General features: G+C 43.4%; 1 protein-coding gene across 1 annotated transcript in view; it reads left to right on the top strand.

Annotated features, from left to right (window-relative positions):
* arhgap39 (Rho GTPase activating protein 39) overlaps nucleotides 1-20,292 on the top strand; it is a 150,447-nt gene that overhangs the window by 121,284 nt on the left and 8,871 nt on the right. Inside the window, exons 2-5 of the mRNA XM_034081468.2 lie at nucleotides 5,956-6,378; nucleotides 12,146-13,436; nucleotides 16,049-16,213; nucleotides 18,479-18,664. Of these exons, the coding sequence (XP_033937359.1) occupies nucleotides 5,956-6,378; nucleotides 12,146-13,436; nucleotides 16,049-16,213; nucleotides 18,479-18,664 (2,065 nt within the window). The remainder of the gene's footprint in view (nucleotides 1-5,955; nucleotides 6,379-12,145; nucleotides 13,437-16,048; nucleotides 16,214-18,478; nucleotides 18,665-20,292) is intronic.

Raw genomic sequence — 20,292 nt, forward strand, 5'->3', positions numbered from 1 at the left:
TAGTATTATCACAATCATTATCACAGATGTAAAAAACTAAATCAGTCTACTCGCCCCAAAAGACCTTTGGAAAATAAATGAATTAATTCATGTCAAACAGTGTAATGATTTAAAATGTGAGTTTGTTTTGATACTTCAGACTATGTATTGAATAGTAGACTACCCACCTTTTCTTGTACCTCTGTATTCCCACCTCCTTTAATCCTCTTCTGACCTTGTCCCTGACCCTCATCCCATTCATACGTTATGAATGTGTTGTCAGACTGCTCAATAGTTTCCCAGCAACACTGTTGCTAACTGACCTTTTTAAGAGGAGGGTAGAGGAGCCATCTTTTACGTTTAAGTACAAGCGGAGTACAGTTTTATTGAATAATGTAAATATAACTGGAAAACACTTGGGTATAACTGAATTAATATGATTTACGCTTAATTAACCTGGAATGCACTGCATGATTAACCTATAGTGCGGAGTGATGCCTTTAGTGGATTAAGAACAAGTATTCCAGATTTGGTTTTGAAGCGTCTCTCTCCAGTGGCTGCCCTGGGAAGCTCTCTGTGGATCAAGCTGACTTCCTATAATAGCCCTAGACTTTTTAGCTAAATTCGAGTCATAGGGGTTAAGCTGTTATTAGCCCTTTCTTTCAAAGCGTCAGTGCATCGTTTAATTGACGGAAGATGTGAGCAAAGCAGGCCCCAAGGAAGTGGAGGAAGTACATTTTCATAGTGGTGAAACGGGGTACTACAACTTCCGTGTCAGTCATGACTCATGTGACTTCAATTGACTTCCAGTGGGAAAGACACATCAACGCAAATCAACGTATAGGTTAGGTTAATGTAATACCCAGATCCCTTCTTGTGTAGCTCTTGTTTAAAAAATGTGGTTCTTAAATTTGGGAAAGGTACTAAATGCCAAATCCCAAATTATTTTCTCTCTCCATTAATTTTGAGCCAAGCGGATTGGAAGTATGCATGCTCTGTACTATACCCTCTGATATTATCATCAACCTGTAAACATTTATATTTTAAAGAGGTTTGATTGTGTTGAAAAACAGATGACCAACGAAAGAGACTTTAATAGGCAGCGTGTTTTTGGCAGAGCTATAACCAGCCCATTTTTCAACTACTGGATTTTGCCCTACACAGTTTAAGGCTGGGAGGAGAGGTGCAAATAAACAAGGCAGCTGGGTTGTTAGTATTTGGTGGTCCCCAAGAGCAAGCTAAATACTCGGAGTACCCTTTGTACTTTATATATATATATATATCCTTTATTTAACCAGGTAAAAGACTCATTGAGATTAAAATCTCTTTTCCAAGAGTGACCTGGCCAAGAGGGGCAACATGTACGAAGTTACAACAGATAAAACACAGACATGACAGGCAGATAAATACAGCTGTAAAACACAAATAAAATGGCACATTAGCCAGTCAATATGAGAAGTAATACAAATGATTAAAAATCATTCAAAACTGGCAACATTTAAAAACGATTTTAGGATATACGAGCACTCACATCTACCAATGGTGTCGTGTTCTCTGTCCTTTAAGATGGACCTGAACTCCCCCATAGTGATTACATCTGAGAGTTTCAGCTCCTTCTGTACATTGTTCCAAGCTGTGGGGGCAGCATATTTAAAAGCTGTTTTACCCAGTGTTGTTCTCACTGTAGGAACCAGCATCTGTGCAACAATTAAAGAAGGATGCATAAAAAGTTTGCGATTAGAACAATGATACATGACCTGGGGTTTGTTAAGCCTTTTTGCTTGTTGGTGCGTTTTGTCGCAGTAAATCAGAGTGATATCAAACTTCGAATTGACTTTTCACAAGCAAATAAATGTAATGGTTAAACTACGACTTTATTCTTATTTAAAGTCGTTTTAGTAAGAGTTTTTAGTGCTTGTTTTGGTAGTGTTAAACATAGCTTTGTTTCTTAGTGTGACTTTGTGAAGGTTGAATAAATATGATCAAGCATTAAGCTAGCAGGATTCTAGTTTCTTAAAAAAACATTCAGCAACAAACCGTTAATAGCAGGCTAATCCATACAAAGGTATGGTTTTAAATGCCCTGCTTTGGGGCCCCTTAACATGTAGTGTTCGCAAAGCGCTTTTGTAACGTTTGCAGTCCCCATTAGTAGCCTTCAGAGTGTATGCTCACAGCGCTGTCTCAGGGATGAGGCTCAGCAGCTAAACTGGGTCATTTGGAACACCAACACATCAACCAATTATGGCCAATTAATCCTGCTATCTCCGCCCTGGATCTCTCTATTTAACTGGCCTGTTCTGCTCCATTTGACAAGTATTCACTGTGGCAGCTGATGTAGCATTTCTTTCTCTCGTCTTTCTCTCTCACACACTTGCACACATACTAGCAATAATAGTGACTGGCCCAGGGCTCAACAAGGCTCTGCAGCTTAAAGAGCAGAGATGATTCACACTGCAGAGATCTATAGGGTGATGGAAACGTATGGAATCACAAGGTCACCGCCAAAAAAACGAATATCAATTTCAGACCCAGGCATTTAGATTAATTATGTTTTACTAATAGGAGTTTACTTTTGTAGTTTTCTATAAATGATAACAACATTATAGTCCCCAAATTAGTAGCTGAGATTAGGGGCCAGTGTAAAGTAACTCGGAACAGACAAGTGCTTGTAACAGCGTGGTCTTATAATAAGACTTACTATTTTTCTACTTCTTGTTCCCTCTTTGAATTGTTGGATGCTGGACATAAGCTTTGTTGTGGGTGTCCCAAAGCTTCTCTGTGTCTTGGGGTGACAAAATGAGACTGCTAACATCATCACGGCCAACTCAAGTCTGCCTTTAGCTTAGCGGTGGTGACACGTAGCCATGCGGCCGTCATGTTTAAAGCCTAAAGTCAGCTTCTGGACATTGCATTTAAGCTTCAAAAATATATAAGTGGTGATAATATGAGATTATCCTGCTGAACAAAACATGCAGGTATCACAATGTACGTTTGCCACAGATCTTATTTTCCACAATATTCTGAAATCCAATGGAATAATCTGATTGATATTTTGTCGAGGGAGCCCTTGTGATGGTTACTCCTGGGTCAGCCTACCCAGGATTAAGTGATAAGCCTCACTTAACCACTCTATAGACCTCTGTTTGTGTCCAGGTGAAACCAAATCCACTGTAATGAATAATCAGGTACATATTGAAGTATTGGAAATGTTTTGTTGGCAGGGTTGACCTCTGTGTTGTCCCTCAGCTGTCAGCACGGGGCCCTCCCCCTCATTCAAAGGAAGAGGGGAGGATGTTAAGCTCTGCTGTCAGTACCGCTCAGGTCTGAGTGGATCATCACATTCAGAAGCCCTTCAGCCACAGCAGCTGGAAGTCACTTTGTTGCCAGTGGATCTCCAAGAAGCCAGCTTCTCTGCAGAGCTACTCAACAGGCGCTAGAATGGGTTAACCTGGGTTAACCTGGGTTAACGGGTTTCTCTCGAAACTGTACTTACGAAAATAAATCCGTCATTTGTCAAAGAGAACCAGAAACCTTGGAGAGTCCGCCTATTCTTGGCCTAAATAAATATAGCAGCAAACATTTGTACCCATTATTAAATAGAATGGGAAAGGGGGAGAGTTGGGGAGTAGAATTCAATGCCGACTGACTGAAAATATTAAGACAATTTAACTGTGTAGGTCTCCCAACCTTTTTCCAGGTCTGTATAAATACAGTTTTCTCACCTTAATACTAGAATGATGAAGATACCTTTTTGAACAAATCAGTAATCCAGCAAAGTAAACATCAATATGTATTTTATTTCAAACAACATTGCCAATGTATCATTGAAGGCTAACAGTTTAAAAAGTGCATTTATTTTAAAATGTCTGCCAGGAAAATGCACTCAGGTCTTATAAAATAAACAAAAGCATCTTGAAGACATTACCTCATTCACATTTTTCTTCCTTGTGATATATGTGTCTGACATCTTAAAATGGCGTTATGTTTTCATATTTTAAATCAAATAAAAGACCAAAACTCTGTGACTTCCTGTAGCTCTCAGCAGCCCATTGGTTCCTACTCAAGACATCAAAGTTGGCTCATAGAAACAGTATACAGATGAATACACATTTCAAGCACTCAGTCATTTCTTATATCAGCTGGTAACTGTCGTTGTTATCAAACCAACAGGAGTGCATATGAATAGGCTGATTCCTAACCTGGGGTATAGTGACTGCTGGCTTGGGCAGGACGCTGTGTGTGGCATCGAGTCAAACATAAATTACTTTTATAGATATATCTCTTCCAACCTTGAAGCTGCATACTAAAAAAGGAAGTTTAACAAAACAAAATGCAATTTGTTAGCGGGATACATTCCTTTAAAAAAAATAAAAACAACCTGCTGGGCTGCCAAATAAGGTGCCTGGTTTGTCAGAAGCACCTCCTCTTAAGTTGCTTCATCATCCTCCCCTCCTACAAATTCGTATTGATTGACCTCTTATCAAGCGAGTGAGTGTGTATATTGGTCCATGGATGTGTCCATATGTTGTTGGTTATGTGGGTGTGTGTGAGTCATATTAAATCCTCCCTACCACTTCCTGGAAAACAAGAAGCTGCAGTAACGACACACGAGAGAGTGTGTGTGTGAATGCAGGCATATGCAAGAGCAGACTGCTATGTGCAGGGCTCCGTGAGTGCGCCTTTATTTTATTATTCATACTGCTGTATGTGGTTTCTCCATTTGCATTCATGTAATGCAGCCTATTACAGACCTGCTGCACTTTCATTTCCATTCAAGATATCAAAGGTTTAATGTCAGATGTGTGGGGGCCATCTTTCTGAACATAACATGTGTGTTCTGTCGCTCTGTTGTACAATTGTTGAAATCAAATACTGGGCTGAAAACAAGTGAAGGTCACAGTCAAACATGTCCGTGTCTTTCCCGGAAAGAAAAGTATGCATCGCTAAACAATTGAAATGTTTGCATGCACAAAACAGTGCACGTTGTCACACAACAGTCAGCATGCAATTCATATTTTACATCCTTAGAGCATTATCAGCTACCGTCTAAAGAGAACTGTGGCATGAAAAAGTGAATGCTCATCATTTCCGTTCTGGAAATGTCCTTCACATTGTTACTATAACCAGGCAGTCCATTGCCGGCTGTGCCCATAACAACATGGTCTGATTCAGCAGATTATCTCAAGGTCAGAGGGCCCTTTTAACCCGGCCCCTCTGTCGTGGCCCTGTTGACTGAACCCTCTTGTTTCCTTCAGAATACACACAACACGTCGGCTCATCCACAATCCGACCATGGTTGAAAGAAAACATGTTTATTGTCACATCATTATGTTCCTTCAATTTCAATAGTGTAAAAAACTATGAGCATTTTCTGAAAAAAAGTGTGTGGGATTTCTCTGAGCACTGGTGCTGAATCTGATTGGCATGTCATTTGGCTCCAAATAATAAAATGCACTCTCTGATTGCACTCCAAACAACTGCTACTGAGTTCTAAGTGCAAGTGGCTTACAGCACATCAGCAGCTGCTTGTCTATGCATACACATGGTAAAGAAGAGCTTAGCATGAGTCCCCCCTAAACATACCATAGTGGAATCAAAGGAAAATCTCATTATGGTACTTACAGAGGCTCTGCCTTAATTACATTGTTGCATAATCTTATTATAGCTTTTTGATCGATGGCAACGTTTGAAACCCTGCCTGTGGTCGTTCTGTAATGGCTGTCACTAGAGGCTGGTGCAGGCATACTGCGTCAGCAGTCTCTGAGGGATGTTTCTAATTAGTTAGTTCCTGTCTAGCTCTAAATAAGGCATGTGGCTCCTGAAGTGTCAATCAAATGTGCTCCTGCTTCTCTTTGAGGTATTTACACTTGTTTGCGGTTAATTGGTTTCAGCCGTAAGATGTAGACCTCCACTCGTCAGAGGTCACAGTTTATTTCACAGTCAATTTGCTAAAAATGTCATTCTGATCTCCTGCAGGTTGGAGTGGGTGGAAATCATCGAGCCGCGCACGCGGGAGCGCATGTACGCCAACCTACTGACGGGCGAGTGTGTGTGGGACCCTCCGCCGGGCGTGTGCATCAAGCGGACCGGGGACAACCAGTGGTGGGAGCTGTTTGATCCCAACACCTCGCGCTTCTACTACTACAACGCCTCCACCCAGCGCACAGTGTGGCACCGGCCCCAAAGCTGCGACATCATCCCCCTGGCCAAGCTGCAAACTCTAAAGCAGCACACAGATGCCTCCATCCCCCGCCCCACCAGCGGAGGAGGAGGAGGCGGCAGAGCGTCGGCTGAAAACAGCCCGGGACGAAACAGCGGGGTCAGCCGAGAGGGAAGCACCTCCTCCTCCCTCGACCAGGAGCTCTCTGACAAACAGGGCAGCAGAGAGGAAGCAGACAGGTAAGATCTCAGCTTGGTCACTTGACGAGTCACCTGAACGTAGGCTCTCCGATAGATTCCTTACAAGCAGAAAAACAATTCAATATTTTGGAAGTCCCTGCTAGGAAGTCTAGCCAATCCCTGCTATCATGTCTTCATTTCGGCAACATCTGTTTTTCTGTTTCCTTTTTTATTTTGAAAGGTTTTCTCCCCCTGTGTCCTGTCTGGTTTCCCGCCTGTTGTGATCGTCAGCCCCACCCTGATTTGTCCACCTGTTTTGTAATCACCCTGCTGCCCTTATGTCTTTACCTAGCTTCCTCACCTGTGTCTTGTCACTGTGATTATTCCTGTGTAGACTTGCCTTTATTCTGTGTGTATATCTGTTTGTATTCATCGCTGGTTGATTCCTCGTGTTGCCATCCTCCTTCTTTTGTTTTCTACTTGTGTTACCTTGCCTGGTTCCTTTGTGTTTTCGTCTCTTCCAGTTTTTGGCTTTGGTTTTTTGTATAACTCCTAATCTCCTGCTAAAAGTGTGACAAACCTACTCTTCCTGTTACTTGAGTGTTGGTAATCCCAGCTGTGTGATGGTTAAAAACAACATCTCAGCCAATAGTCAACGAGGGGCTAAATAGTGACTTAGAAAAACAACATTCTGCATGTGAACAATACAATGTGAATAAGAAATGAGAAGGGGAAGACATTTTCTCACGTGACTTTTATAATTCTCTCTCAACATAAAGTGGCAACTGTCAGGCCACTTTGTATAAACACAATTCACATGCAACTATTCTAAAGGTCAGAATATGATTTTCTCTCTGTCCTTGTGTCCGCTCTTATCACCACTTCCCCTCCTGTCTGTTTGTGTCACTGTCTATTAATTTCTATCTTCTCTCACCTTCAAACCCACACACACACACACACACACACACACACACACACACACACACACACACACACACACACACACACACACACACACACACACACACACACACACACACACACACACACACACACACACACACACACACACACACACACACACACACACACACACACACACACACACACCCCCCCCCCCAGTCTTAGTTTTCTCAGTTTTCTGGTTTGCTGTAATCTGCTGCAGTGTGCAGTGATTGGTGGAAATGCCTGGTCGGGGTCACAGTGTCCTGTAAATGTCTTCTTTACTCCAGCAAGGCGAAACACACACACACACACACACACACACACACACACACACACACACACACACACACACACACACACACACACACACACACACACACACACACACACACACACACACACACACACACACACGCACACACGCACACCAGTTATACACTCAAAGCAGCAGTAAATCATCACTGCTCTGAGAGACCATTACAGGCTGCTTGGCTCATCCAGAATATGTACAGTCACAGAGATGTGCGAGACCAATCCTGCCATTTTAACCCTAACCCTAGCTAAGTGCTGACAGACCTGAAACACGGCTGTATCCATACTTGTGAAAGAGCAATAGAGTGGAACAGGAATGAGTTGTAATAGTGTACATGAATGCACACTATGTACACAATATCTTGCTCTTATTTATTTGATTCAAGCATTGCCAGTTCTGCACAACCCTCCGAATATTTGTGCACATTTGAACACATGCTACTTCTCTTAATATCGGCACAGCTTCCCACTTCCCAACAGTACTGCACATGATTTGTCATAGTATACGGGATGTCGTCTTTGGGTATATCTATTTGTTTTTTAAATGTTTTTTTTATAATCGTTTTTGGCTGTTTATCTTACAATAGATTGCCTTTAACTGTGTTTATGCATGCCCCATATACACCAAGGGGAATTCCTCGTATGTGTAAACCTACTTGCCATAAACCGTTTTCTTATTTTGATTTCTAAAACCTGGAAATAAGTCAGCAAGGTTTCCCTCATCTCACAGTCAACGTTTTTCGAAATGTTTTTTTGTTTAGAAGCCTGAAATAAGATTTGTGGATAATACAAGTGTTTGAGATGTCCATGTGTTCTTATACTCACCACTTTATGTAGACTGGGAGCTGAGTGTCAGGCAGATGGTCTCTGGAGGGATGGATGCTGCAACAGAGGGAGCTGCGACCTTACACAGCCCTACCTCCCGCACGCACCAAGGGTCCAAACTAAAGGGAGGAGGACAGAAACTAGGATTTTAGTTTTAGTCCTTCTGTTGTATGTCAGAATCAATCCGCAGAGACATACTGCACAGTGAATTCATGTTGCCAGAGGACATTTCATATTGTGCAAAGACGTGCATACACACACTCAGAGAACACTCACAAGTATTATTAGAAAACTACAGCAACTGTTTTATCCAGACAATTGGCCCGGTGTGTAGCGGGCTTCTTCCTCACGCCATGCAACTGCTTCCAACACGTTATTGAGTATGCCTACTGCTGTCTGGAAGTGTTTGCCAATACCATCATTTGTACTATCCTGTACTAAGAAATCCTTCTTGGAGAGGGATTTTAGCGTCAGCAGGATGCAGTGAGGGGGAGGCCATCCACATTCATTTTAAAAATAGATCAGGAAAGTTCTAACTCCTGCTGATACTTTCATCTCAAACTACTCATTTCTGGAACGGTGATGGCATGACTAGCAAGATGTGCTCTTTGTGGGGAAGTTAGAAATACTGGCCTATAAATGCCCCTGGTGGAGGAATGGCAAGGCAGCATCCCATCGAAAGCTGATTTACACTGATGCTGCTACACAGACATATTGGAGCATTGCAATATGGTGCTGGTTAGTCAGCCTTACATCAATGAGGCTAAAATACACATCCAGTTTTAGTTTGTGTGTGTGTGTGTGTGTGTGTGTGTGTGTGTGTGTGTGTGTGTGTGTGTGTGTGTGTGTGTGTGTGTGTGTGTGTGTGTGTGTGTGTGTGTGTGTGTGTGTGTGTGTGTGTGTGTGTGTGTGTGTGTGTGTGTGTGTGTGTGTGTGTGTGTGTGTGTGTGTGTGTGTGAGTGAGACTGTCGGTCCAGATGGCTTGGAGATGTGCATTACTCATTATATCTGAATATGTGAAGTGCCTACCAAGTCTTTCAGTGTATGTTTGAGTCAGGGAGGCAAACATGTGTCATGGTGACTACATCAGTGACTTATTGAGCTTATATATATATATATATATATATATATATATGTGTAGCTGCAGTGACAGTAAATGTGTTATGTAAGTCATAACAAATATCCACAGCTCTAGCTTTATTGTCTCCCTCTCCTCTCGTGTGTTGTATAGATTGTTGTGCATGTAAATGGTCTACACATCCCACCCCCCTGCCTGAAACGCATCCATTGGACTCCTTTTCTTACTTCCGTAACCTAATGACATCACTATGTAACAGTCGAGCTTCTATTTGCTAGCCTTCCAACACATTGTACGTCAGGGGCTTTTCTAGAAAAACAAACTATGAGGGCGCTGATCTTGTATATAAGATATATCAATTCTTGCAAGAACATGGCGCCCGTATACAAGATGGCGCCGCGGACGTATACGAAGCTGTATACGCCGTCTGACGGTCTATTTGACACGATTTTCATATATATTTTACAAGCTGAATGTAAGAGAGCACATCGTCCCTGTTACCCGGGTTAGACAAAATAGACCGTGATAGGCTAAGAAGCGTGTATCTGTAAGAGGTTGACCAATCAAAGCGGAGCCGGCCAGTTGACCAATCAGAGCAGATTGAAAGAAAATATAATTTTGTTTAACCTCTGGTGGCTTCAGAAGACTTGAGGCCCAGGGATAGCCATTTCACTGAGAGTGTAAAAACTGTTTGTTGTTTGTTCTCATTTATTGTAGCAGGAGCACACTGGACTTACCAAATGACAAACCAAGTCCAATATATCATAAATGGGATAGACTCATATTGGTCACTAAAATCGGACATGCTTTAGAATATAGGACACTTGGAAATGACCCCCTGGTTGGTCCCCTAGGCCTAGGTTAACACCCCAGTCACTAACAGCTGACTGAAAAACAGAAATGAATTTCCAGGCAGATGAATGAAGGATAAGAAGAAAAGAACATCATTCATGTATGAGACACAAAGAGAGCTGGTTGGTTGATAGAAAAAGAGGAATGATGGATAAAGAGGAAGCTTGGAGTGGAGAGGAGGATGGACTGAGAGAGAGAGAGAGAAAGAGAAAGAGTGGGTTAGCTCAGAGTCTGGAGCATGTTGCGATGGCCCATAATCCTGCCCTCTTTGTTTCCCGCTCTCACTCACACACATGCATATTAACATCAACAAGTAATCTCTCTCTCACACACACACACACACACACACACACACACACACACACACACACACACACACACACACACACACACACACACACACACACACACACACACACACACACACACACACACACACACACACACACACACACACACACACACACACTGCCAGTATTGGCCTTGGGGATCAGTGTGTGGAAGTATTTGGACACGGAAGGTGGCCAATGCTGCAATCGATGTCACACTTCCCCCCCTCTTGCCCAGTTCACCTTTTCATCCTCATCCCCCCCCCCCCTCTCTTTTCTGTCCCGACAAACAAGCAGAATGTGTGGGGCCACTCTCTGAGAGGAATAACTGAGCAATGAGCACTAATAAAGAAAAGTAATATAACTTATATACGAGCCAAACAGAATTCCATAGGATAGCAGGATTTACACTGTTTCATTTAGGTCTTTTACTTGTCTGTCTGAATTGTCTTCTTAAATACATTCGTAGTGTATAAACAACTGCCGAGCCTAAAAGAGTAAGCTGATAAGCTTTTAAACTCTTGCATCCATAATACAAATTGGACAACCTGGATCAGTAGGCACGCCCACCAATGTTTTCTAAAGGCTGGTTTTCTATGAATGTATCCTGAATAGAACAGCATTGTGTTCTGGCATGAACAAGTAGATGGCCCTGTAGATGAATATCACACTTGGCACAAAGAGTATAATAATGAAATCATCATTTTAAAAGATTCTCCTCTACAAAGCCCCCAAGGTCAGGCGTTAGTTCCAGGGTGACACAGGGGTTACTGGTGTGTCCTAGAGTCTCCAAAGATTATTCAGCTTCAAGCTCCTCTTCTGTGGCCCCAGCTCCTCGTCTGGGTTCGGGATCCTATCCACATTTAGAAGTAGGCTTAAGACTTTCCTTTTTGATAAAGCTTGTAGTTTGGGCTGGCTCAGGCTTGCCTTGAACCATCACATAGTTACACTGCTATAGGCTTCGAACTGTAGACTTCTCTTTTCTCCTTGTCTCCATTTGATACACTACATTTCCCCACAATTGCCCCCAAAATGCATTTGGTACTAACTCAGCTTCCAAGACATGTGTGTCTCTCTCGTGGCAGGTTGCCAGTATTAAAGGTCACATATTGATCATGAGTTGTTGCTGCAGCTGTTGCCATGGTCGTGCCTGAGGCCCACCTTCATATTTGTGTTGGCACCTTGAAGATTCTTAATATCCACCTGGATCCATCTTTCTTTCTTTTTTCTCTCTCTTATCGTTTCTATCATTTGTATGTCTATGTTGCAGATGTAATAACTTTATAATCTGTTCACACAACATCTGTTGCACGTCTATCCGTGTTGGGAGAGAGATCCTCCTCTGTTGCTTTGCCCTACGTCTAAAAGCAAGAGGGTGTTGTTTGCTTTATACACTTTAAAGCCCCCTGTGACAAATGTATCATTTGTGTGTAATAAATAAAAAGCCTAATGTGACGGTTCTTAATCAGTCTTTCTCTTCTCTCAGGACTTCCCCTTTCAGGTGGAACACCGGTACGAAGGAGCGAATGCTAATCAAGGTGACAGACAGAGAGCCCAGCTTCTTGGCCCACCAGGGAAATGGTTACTCTCCCTGCGACCCCCCCACCCCTGGTCCTCCTTCTGGTGGGGGCACCGCCTCACGAACTCGCCGTTGCTCTGGAGGAAACCCTCCTACAGATCCCGAAGGCTCCCCCGTTCTCTACGGCGAGCGTCGTCAGTCTCCTTACCTGAAGCGGGCCGAGCTGGGCGGCACCGGCACCAACCGCCGCTCCTCCGCCGACTCCCAGCCCCCCTCGCCCCGCTACGCCTACGAACCCCCGCTGTACGAGGAGCCGCCATCAGAGTACCAGCCCCCTCCCATCTACGAGGAGCCTCCAACCGACATGCACCTCGCTGACTCCGCCTTCTACGGCACCGGGAAGTCATCTGCTCGCAAGACTTCGGGCCCCCTCTATCACTCCCCCAGCAAGGGCCAGTCGCCCTACGGCCAGCTGGTTCTGACCAGGCAGAAGTGTCCAGAGAAGACGCAGAGTCTGGAGTACAGCCCCGTGGGGAAGGAGTACGTCAAGCAGCTGGTATACGTGGAGCAGTCATCCTCCAGCCCCCGCTTCAAGACCGCCGACCGCCTGATGCGTTACGGCACCACGGGGGGCTTCGGGGGCTCATATGGAGGGTCGTACACCCTGCAGCACAGCCAGTCTCTGATCAGAGACCCCCGCCTTCTGCTGGACTACAGTGGGGAGGGTGGAGAGGGGGGCCAGAGGTTGCTCTATGAGGACTCCATATCCTGGACTTCCAGTCAGACCCACTCCCTCTCCTCTTCCTCCACAGGCGGTCCGGGGGCTTTCTCTCCCGGAGGTAACCGTAAACGCAAGAGCCGCAAGCCGTCCCTCCCCCAGGAGCTGGCCCGCTGCGGGGGCCCGGAGGGGGAGCTGACGGGCACAGCCTCCGAGGCCATGCTGGCCCAGGCCCGGCTGGCGTGGGAGGCCCAGCAGGTGATGAAGCAGAGGAGCAGTTGGGACTCCGGGCAGGGCAGGGGGGAGGCCCAGGGCGGATGTTCAAAAGACGGGTACGAGAGCGACGGGGCGCTGCCTCTGCCGTTACCGGGGCCCGTGGTGAGGGCCTTCAGCGAGGACGAGGCGCTGGCGCAGAGCGACGGGCACCACTGGAGGCGGCACACCTTCGACCGGCTGGGCTTCCCGCAGGCCCTGCTGGAGAAGAGCCTCTCCGTCCAGACCAGCCTGGCCTCGCCGGAGCCTTACCTCCACCCCTCACAGGTACTGATGCATGCTGGGAGTCTGTGTCCACATTTAGAGTGCCTGATAATTCCACTTACAATTTGGGTTTAAATATTTGTACAGATAGCATATTGTTTTGATCATTTGAAAATGTGTTTTACAATGACTTACTTACTTTAATTGAAGTGCATTTGAAATTAATAGGAGGTTCAGTTTGTTTAGAATCATAAAAAACCTAGTTTGTTATGACTCTACAAAGTGTAGAGCAGATATATATTATACAACACTTTCAGAATCAAAAATACCTTGTGTATAACGAGGGTTATTGGGTTTTGTCAAATAAAAGAATACAATATTTATATTAACATAAAAAGTCAAAATGTACAATTAAAAGTTAAAATACAATAAAATTGAATATTATATAAACATAAGAATTTAAAGTAAAACATGTCAATACTAAATGTAAAACAAATATTAAATAATACATTATATATTAAAACATAATAAATCATGTGCCAGCATGGACTCAGATTGCCTGACGCTCCTAGGAAGGAATGTAAGTCTTATGTCCACAGACAGGAATAGTTTCCTGTGGAGCATCTTGGTGGAATAAGTCTGTGATGTTGTTGGACAACACGTTTGGAACGATTTTCAGATGTTTCTGCAGAGCTGTTGGGTTTATAGTATCATCTGAATTATAAATGAGAGCAGAGATCAACTGGATAGCTACAGAGCTGCCTTCACATGATATAAGATGTTCCTCTTTGCTCAGCGTGGCGTAGGGCTGAACGATATATCGTGTCATGGCGATAACCGCGATATGTGCATGCGCGATATTCACATCACAGGGACTTGTGATTTTATCCATTTTTTTTTTCATTCTTTTTTTTTTAGGACGTGCGATATTCACTCAAACACGTCATGTTACAATTATTTTGCTGCTTGCTACAAAAGGAAAACTTGCGCGGCTCTCATGTCAGGGGTACTTGAGTGAGTGACATGCAGGCAAACCACCAATCACAATCATTCTTGATCAGATCACAGCAGGCCCCGCCCCGCTAGTTTGCAGACCATCAAAACACCGGTAAAAAATGAGCGAGGCACAGGAGGACAATACCGGCGAGAATGAAGATTTACTTCCAAAAAGAAAAGCAACATCTGCCATCTGGAACTATTTTGGATACAAAAAGGTTCTTCTCTTCTTCATTCACAGATGAACTCCCTTATTTGAGGGTAAGCAACATGCATTATCATGACATGTTAGATCATGACTTAAGGTATGATGAGTCAACCAGTTAAGATCCAGACGTCCGTGACTAAAATCCTTCATCCGGTTAAATATAGTTAAAAAAACGCAATATATATCGCAGGGGGAAAAAAAATATATATCGCAATGTCAGTTTTTTTCAATATCGTGCAGCCGTAGCGTAGAGTCGCCGACCGTGGAGCAGATCAAAGTGCAGCCTCCTACATCACATAGGCAGCTTTACCTGGAACTACTGCCGTCCTTCACACACACACACACACACACACACACACACACACACACACACACACACACACACACACACACACACACACACACACACACACACACACACACACACACACACACACACACACACACACACACACACACACACACACTATGAGTGAACGTCCCAGTCAGCGCTGATATTGTCCCTGTCACGGATGTTTCATATAATGTTGCTGAGTCTTACATTAGCTTATATAACAGTCACACTGCTGCCTGGTCCAGTGACACACTTATACTGAAGCACCATGCTTAGGAAACATACACTCTCTGTAAATACAATCCTAAAAGACAAAAGAAAGGATGTGAAACTACTAATATAACATATCATCCAGGTAAAGCCAGTGAAAGTCTTTGATTAGCAAAAGATGCATTAGCCTCTGTTGCTCTTGTATGTAGAACATCCATTAACAATGTGCATCAGGACATAATACATCCAGCTCCACCCTCCTTTTCTACCACATACGCTTCATCAGCAAATGGCACAGTTGTCTTGGAAAGGTAGATGCGCAGACTAAAAGGTGCTCTACATTCCCATGGCAACTGGGCAAACTCATGATAGAATTACAGGAAGCAAATGGACATAAGGGTGATATTGTTTTTATTATATTTTAATTCAACAAATATGTTGCATTTCCTGTAGCAGCCTAATAAAAGCCTCCCCCGGTTAAAGATGGAATGCCTTTAATGTGCAATGAATACCTTTTTGAACAATAAAGCATGTACACATTAGTGTAGAGGCACATATACAATGAATGAACCTGAAAAGATGCATGATATGTCCTCTTAAACATATCTGCAGATTTGACATGTCTCCATGGAAACGTATGAATATACCACTTTCTTTGACCAGCAGGAGGACGCCATAACTTTGACTACCTCACTTTTTTGTTGCTTAGCTGTAACTTTAGAGTCTTGTTTGAATCATGAATAAATGATGTGAATATTGACGTATTTACACGTCACTATTAATCCCGGTTTGATCCCTCTGAGCACTAAAGAAAGCTCTCGGGTCTCTAAATGTTCTGCAGCAGCGTCACAGAGATGAGTAACATGTTCCGTTTCCTCTCTTCCTCTCCGTCTCTCCTCCTCTTCCCTTTGTTTCTCCACCTGTCAGTCGGAAGACCTCGGAGCCTGTGCCCAGTTTGAGGCCAGTCGAAATGCCAGGAATATGATGCCGAGTGCCAGCTGTGGCATTTTCCCAGAATTCACCCTGAGAAAGCCCTCCTCGGAGACAGACATCGAGAACTGGGCGTCCAAGCACTTCAACAAACACACACAGGTAGAGAACAGGATGTGTGTTTCTACTTTCTACGTTGTATGGGCTTTTGTTGGTATCGCCGTTTAAGCTATTTCTAAAATTGTCTCCAAAATGTTCTGAAATATACTACAATCTCTTTTTCTCACATTTGAACTCAAATGTCACTTAATGTATATCACTCGTTTGAAACCTGCGTCACAGCCAGTATAACAGTTGGTATGGATTTCACTGTTTGTGGAAAACCCTGGAAATGTTTTGTTTCAGTAATCAGCTGACCACTAATCGGGTTCAGCTGCTTAGAAATAATACATTAGTTGATCTTGAAGGCTCATGCTAGACCTTGAAAAGCAGCATGACCAAAACCTCTCAACACAAGGGGTGTTTCTCAATGTTGAGTAAAGCTGCTCCAGAGCCACTATTTCAAGCATACTACGTCATCGAGTGCCGCCGAAGGACTGTTCCAATGTCCAGCATACTTGGAATTCTACCGAGCCCGGCGTACTTCGTTTGGAGAAATTTCGAGGCTGCACATGTGTAGACTCCGCGGTCTTAAAATCCCCACAATGCTTTGCGCACGGACCAATTTCCCCAAATCTGTGGCGTAAAATGTAAGGCGGGGCCTCTCCATATGACGCACACATCGCCTGTTCCACTCTTCGTTTTCCGAATGCCAGGAAGTATTCTTGCCTCGCTTCTGAAGCAAGACGCTCGGAAGACATGTGCTACCAAGCAAGCATACTCGACATTGAGAAACACCCAAGGTCTGTGAATTCCCAACTTTCAGGAACTAATGATTGAAATAAAGGATATTTAAGTGTTCGGAAGATGAGCTCGCACGGTATCTTAAATGTTTTCAATTGACCGAACACTTTCAATGAACTTTCATGAACTGAAAACACAGTAAAAGGGTAAAAGTTCTAAGGCAAAAACAACACCTTAAAAGTTCATGGATATTTAAATGCACACAGTGCCATAATTACGCATTGACACGACTATTTCCGGATTGACAAGTTGCAGTAGTAGCCCCGCCCTAAAGAATACTCTGCTTGAAGGTCTATTTGACTCCAAATGGGATCATCATTTACTAAATGAACATCATGCTGTATTGAAGAATACAGCATGATGAAACTTGAGACTGAGACTCATTAGGAAAGTGATGACTGAGATAAAAAGGGAGCAGGTTTTAGACACTTCTGCATTGGCGTCACAGTTTAGCTAACAAGGCCCTAAGGTCTCAGGCCGCTCCCTCTCCATGCAGATGATGGAGGGATTAGATAAATGCTACGACAGTGTCTAATAAAAGGTGTAGAAAATAGTAGTCCTGGTTGTTTTGATGAGTCAAAGAAAAATAAGTTACACTATGAGAGGAGTAAGGGTTTTCCACAATTGGCTAGAATGTGTCGCCGACCTCCGCATAAGCATTTTCGAATTTTCTCTTTTTTTTCAAAATACCAAACAGATCATGCATTTTAGCCATGCCTCATTTCGCACTATTTGCTCATTTTTAGCCCTGTTTTTGCAAGGGCTGAATTTGTGAGAAGTCTTCTTCGCAGCTTTTGTGGCAGACTACAGCGCCACCTAGAGGCCTGGCATATGTACTACAGCGTCTCCAGCGCTTTCAAACGGCAATGGCCGTGGCTATCTCCTCCTGATAGGTGGAGAGCTGCCCATATAGGCGGAGTTCCTCATTTCTGACGTCAGAGATATTTCAAATCTGGATCAGTCTGTATCAGATCCGTTAAATCCCCGTTTTTAGAGATTTGGGTATGGAGGAAAAGAGAGAGGGTTGTGTTTTCTGACACTTGGTGAGTTCCCTGACACACCGGGGACACATATTAATGTATAGAAGACGTACAAAAGTGCATTTTGCATGATAGGTCCCCTTTAAGTTAGTCATATAAAATGTTCCTGCATTTTCCTAATGCCTTGGTTATTGTTATACATAAAGGGGGGAAAACATCTTTACTCAAAGCTAATAATAGACTTTGGGGAGCAGTTAAATGAAAGTACAATACAAAATTGAGACTAAGTGATTTTGTCACATTAACAATGTACATTAAAAAAGCTGCCATTCTACTGAAACAGGTTTTAGGTTAATTGTTGTTCTGCATTTTTTTGTTGTATTCACTGTAACTTATGTATAGGATGTTGAAGTCATACAAAACGATGCCATCTTACTGTACACCAAACTCCTACTGAACGTTTGTATTTCCTCTATAAGCATGAGGATATCTTTCTATCTCTAACCCTCTCTTTATTTCTCTCCATCCCTCTCTTGTGTGTCAGGGTCTCTTCAGAAGAAAGGTGTCCATTGCCAACATGCTGGCCTGGAGCAGTGAGCCCATCAAGAAGCCCATGATCGTGACGTCCGACCGCACCGTGAAGAAGGAGGCGGTGGACATCTTTAAGCTCATCCAGAACTTCATGGGGGACCGCCGCTCCAAGGCCGACACCCTCGCTGTGGCTCTGGAGGTCAGTGCACATCAACGCTCACTTCATCCATTCCTTATTCTCATGAACTTCATATCCTTCTGTAGTCAGGTCTAGTCAAGAATACTGACTCTGTGGACAAAAAAAACTTGATAGGCTTCTGTTTGTCAAGGCCTTAAGTCACAAATAAATCTCTCCTTTACATTTTCGCACCATTTATTTATCTTCTTATTTTCTCCTCCCTGTTGTGTGATTTTTTTCCAAGGCCCCTCTTCCTATTGTAAAGCATCCTTGGGTTTCATGAAAGGCGCTATATAAGACCAAGTTATTATTATTATTATTATTATTAGTGATGTTGCTTTCATTTGAATGATGTCCTTGGTCTGAACATTTCACAAGATGTACAGGCTTAGTGACATTAGGCACTTTATCTATTTTTATTTTGAAGAAAAGCAAAAGATACACATAAAGGAGAGTTTGATGAAATGATAATACTAGCTCAAGCATAACATAGGATTTGAGATCTATAGAATGGCTTTAGATGTTATATATATATATATATATATAGACAATAGAACACAAGGTCAGCACCACGTACATTGGGAAATGCCTGGTACGATATCTTTACAGAAGTGTGCAGATAATAATAGTACGCTTTTTTTGTATAGCACCTTTCATACAAGAATTGCAGTTCAAAGTGCTTCACAGTAGACATCTCTTAAAATACTCACTGAAAATTGATATTGCCTAGAATACAGTTACCAGTAAAGTACATACAAACAAACTTAAAATAACATGGAATAGACATAAAAAGATCAATTTAGACTAAAGTTACAACGATAAAATTGTGCATTAAAAGGAGGATAGTGCAAATTCAAAACACAAAATCAAATGCATCGGAGTGCGTTGAGAAGCAGCAGAGAGCGGGAGTTAGCTTCCTAAAAGGCTCAATTGTACCAATATGTTTTGATGTTAACAAACTGAGCCAGGATCAGTCTGCTCCCCTCTCTGCAGTGAGTGCACAGCGAGGCTTCACTAGCTCTTACGGCCCGTCCACACAGCGGTGTGCGTTGAAGCTTCCAACGCTTCTGCCCATTCACTTTGAATGGAAGCGACGTGGAGCGTTGCTCGCTTCAAAAGTTGAGCAATGTTCAACTTTTGACGCCTCGATGGAGGCGTCAGCCAATGAAATCCCGTTTATGCAAATCTGCCAGTACAAGCGCTAGCTAATCAAACCGCGTGTATGCTGGGAGAGACTACGCAGGTCATTACCTCATATTCCAAAAATGGAGGGAAAATTCATTATAGCGGTAGTGAATCACCCGGTGCTGTATGATCAGTCTCTGTTCATCTACCGGGATACAAACCGGAGGAGCCAGGCATGGAGGGAGGTGGCAGAGACAGTGGGTGAAACTGGTAGGTTTTCGCCTGTTTGGGGATTTTATATCCAGTTTACTTCGTTTTAACATTGCTATTGCTTTGTATGTCGGGGGCGGGAGATTCATGTGATTGGTTGTTGGTCACGTTGCTCGCAAAAAATCCCCAAGCTTCAGACACGCCCACCGCCAAGCGTCAACGCACGCTGCTGTGTGGACGGGCCGGCTTTGGAAAAAGCTTGCCGGCGGGCGTGTCTGAAGCTCGACCAACAACCAATCACATGAATCTCCCGC

Source organism: Pseudochaenichthys georgianus, chromosome 4, assembly GCF_902827115.2.
Source record: "Pseudochaenichthys georgianus chromosome 4, fPseGeo1.2, whole genome shotgun sequence".
Taxonomy (NCBI): domain Eukaryota; kingdom Metazoa; phylum Chordata; class Actinopteri; order Perciformes; family Channichthyidae; genus Pseudochaenichthys; species Pseudochaenichthys georgianus.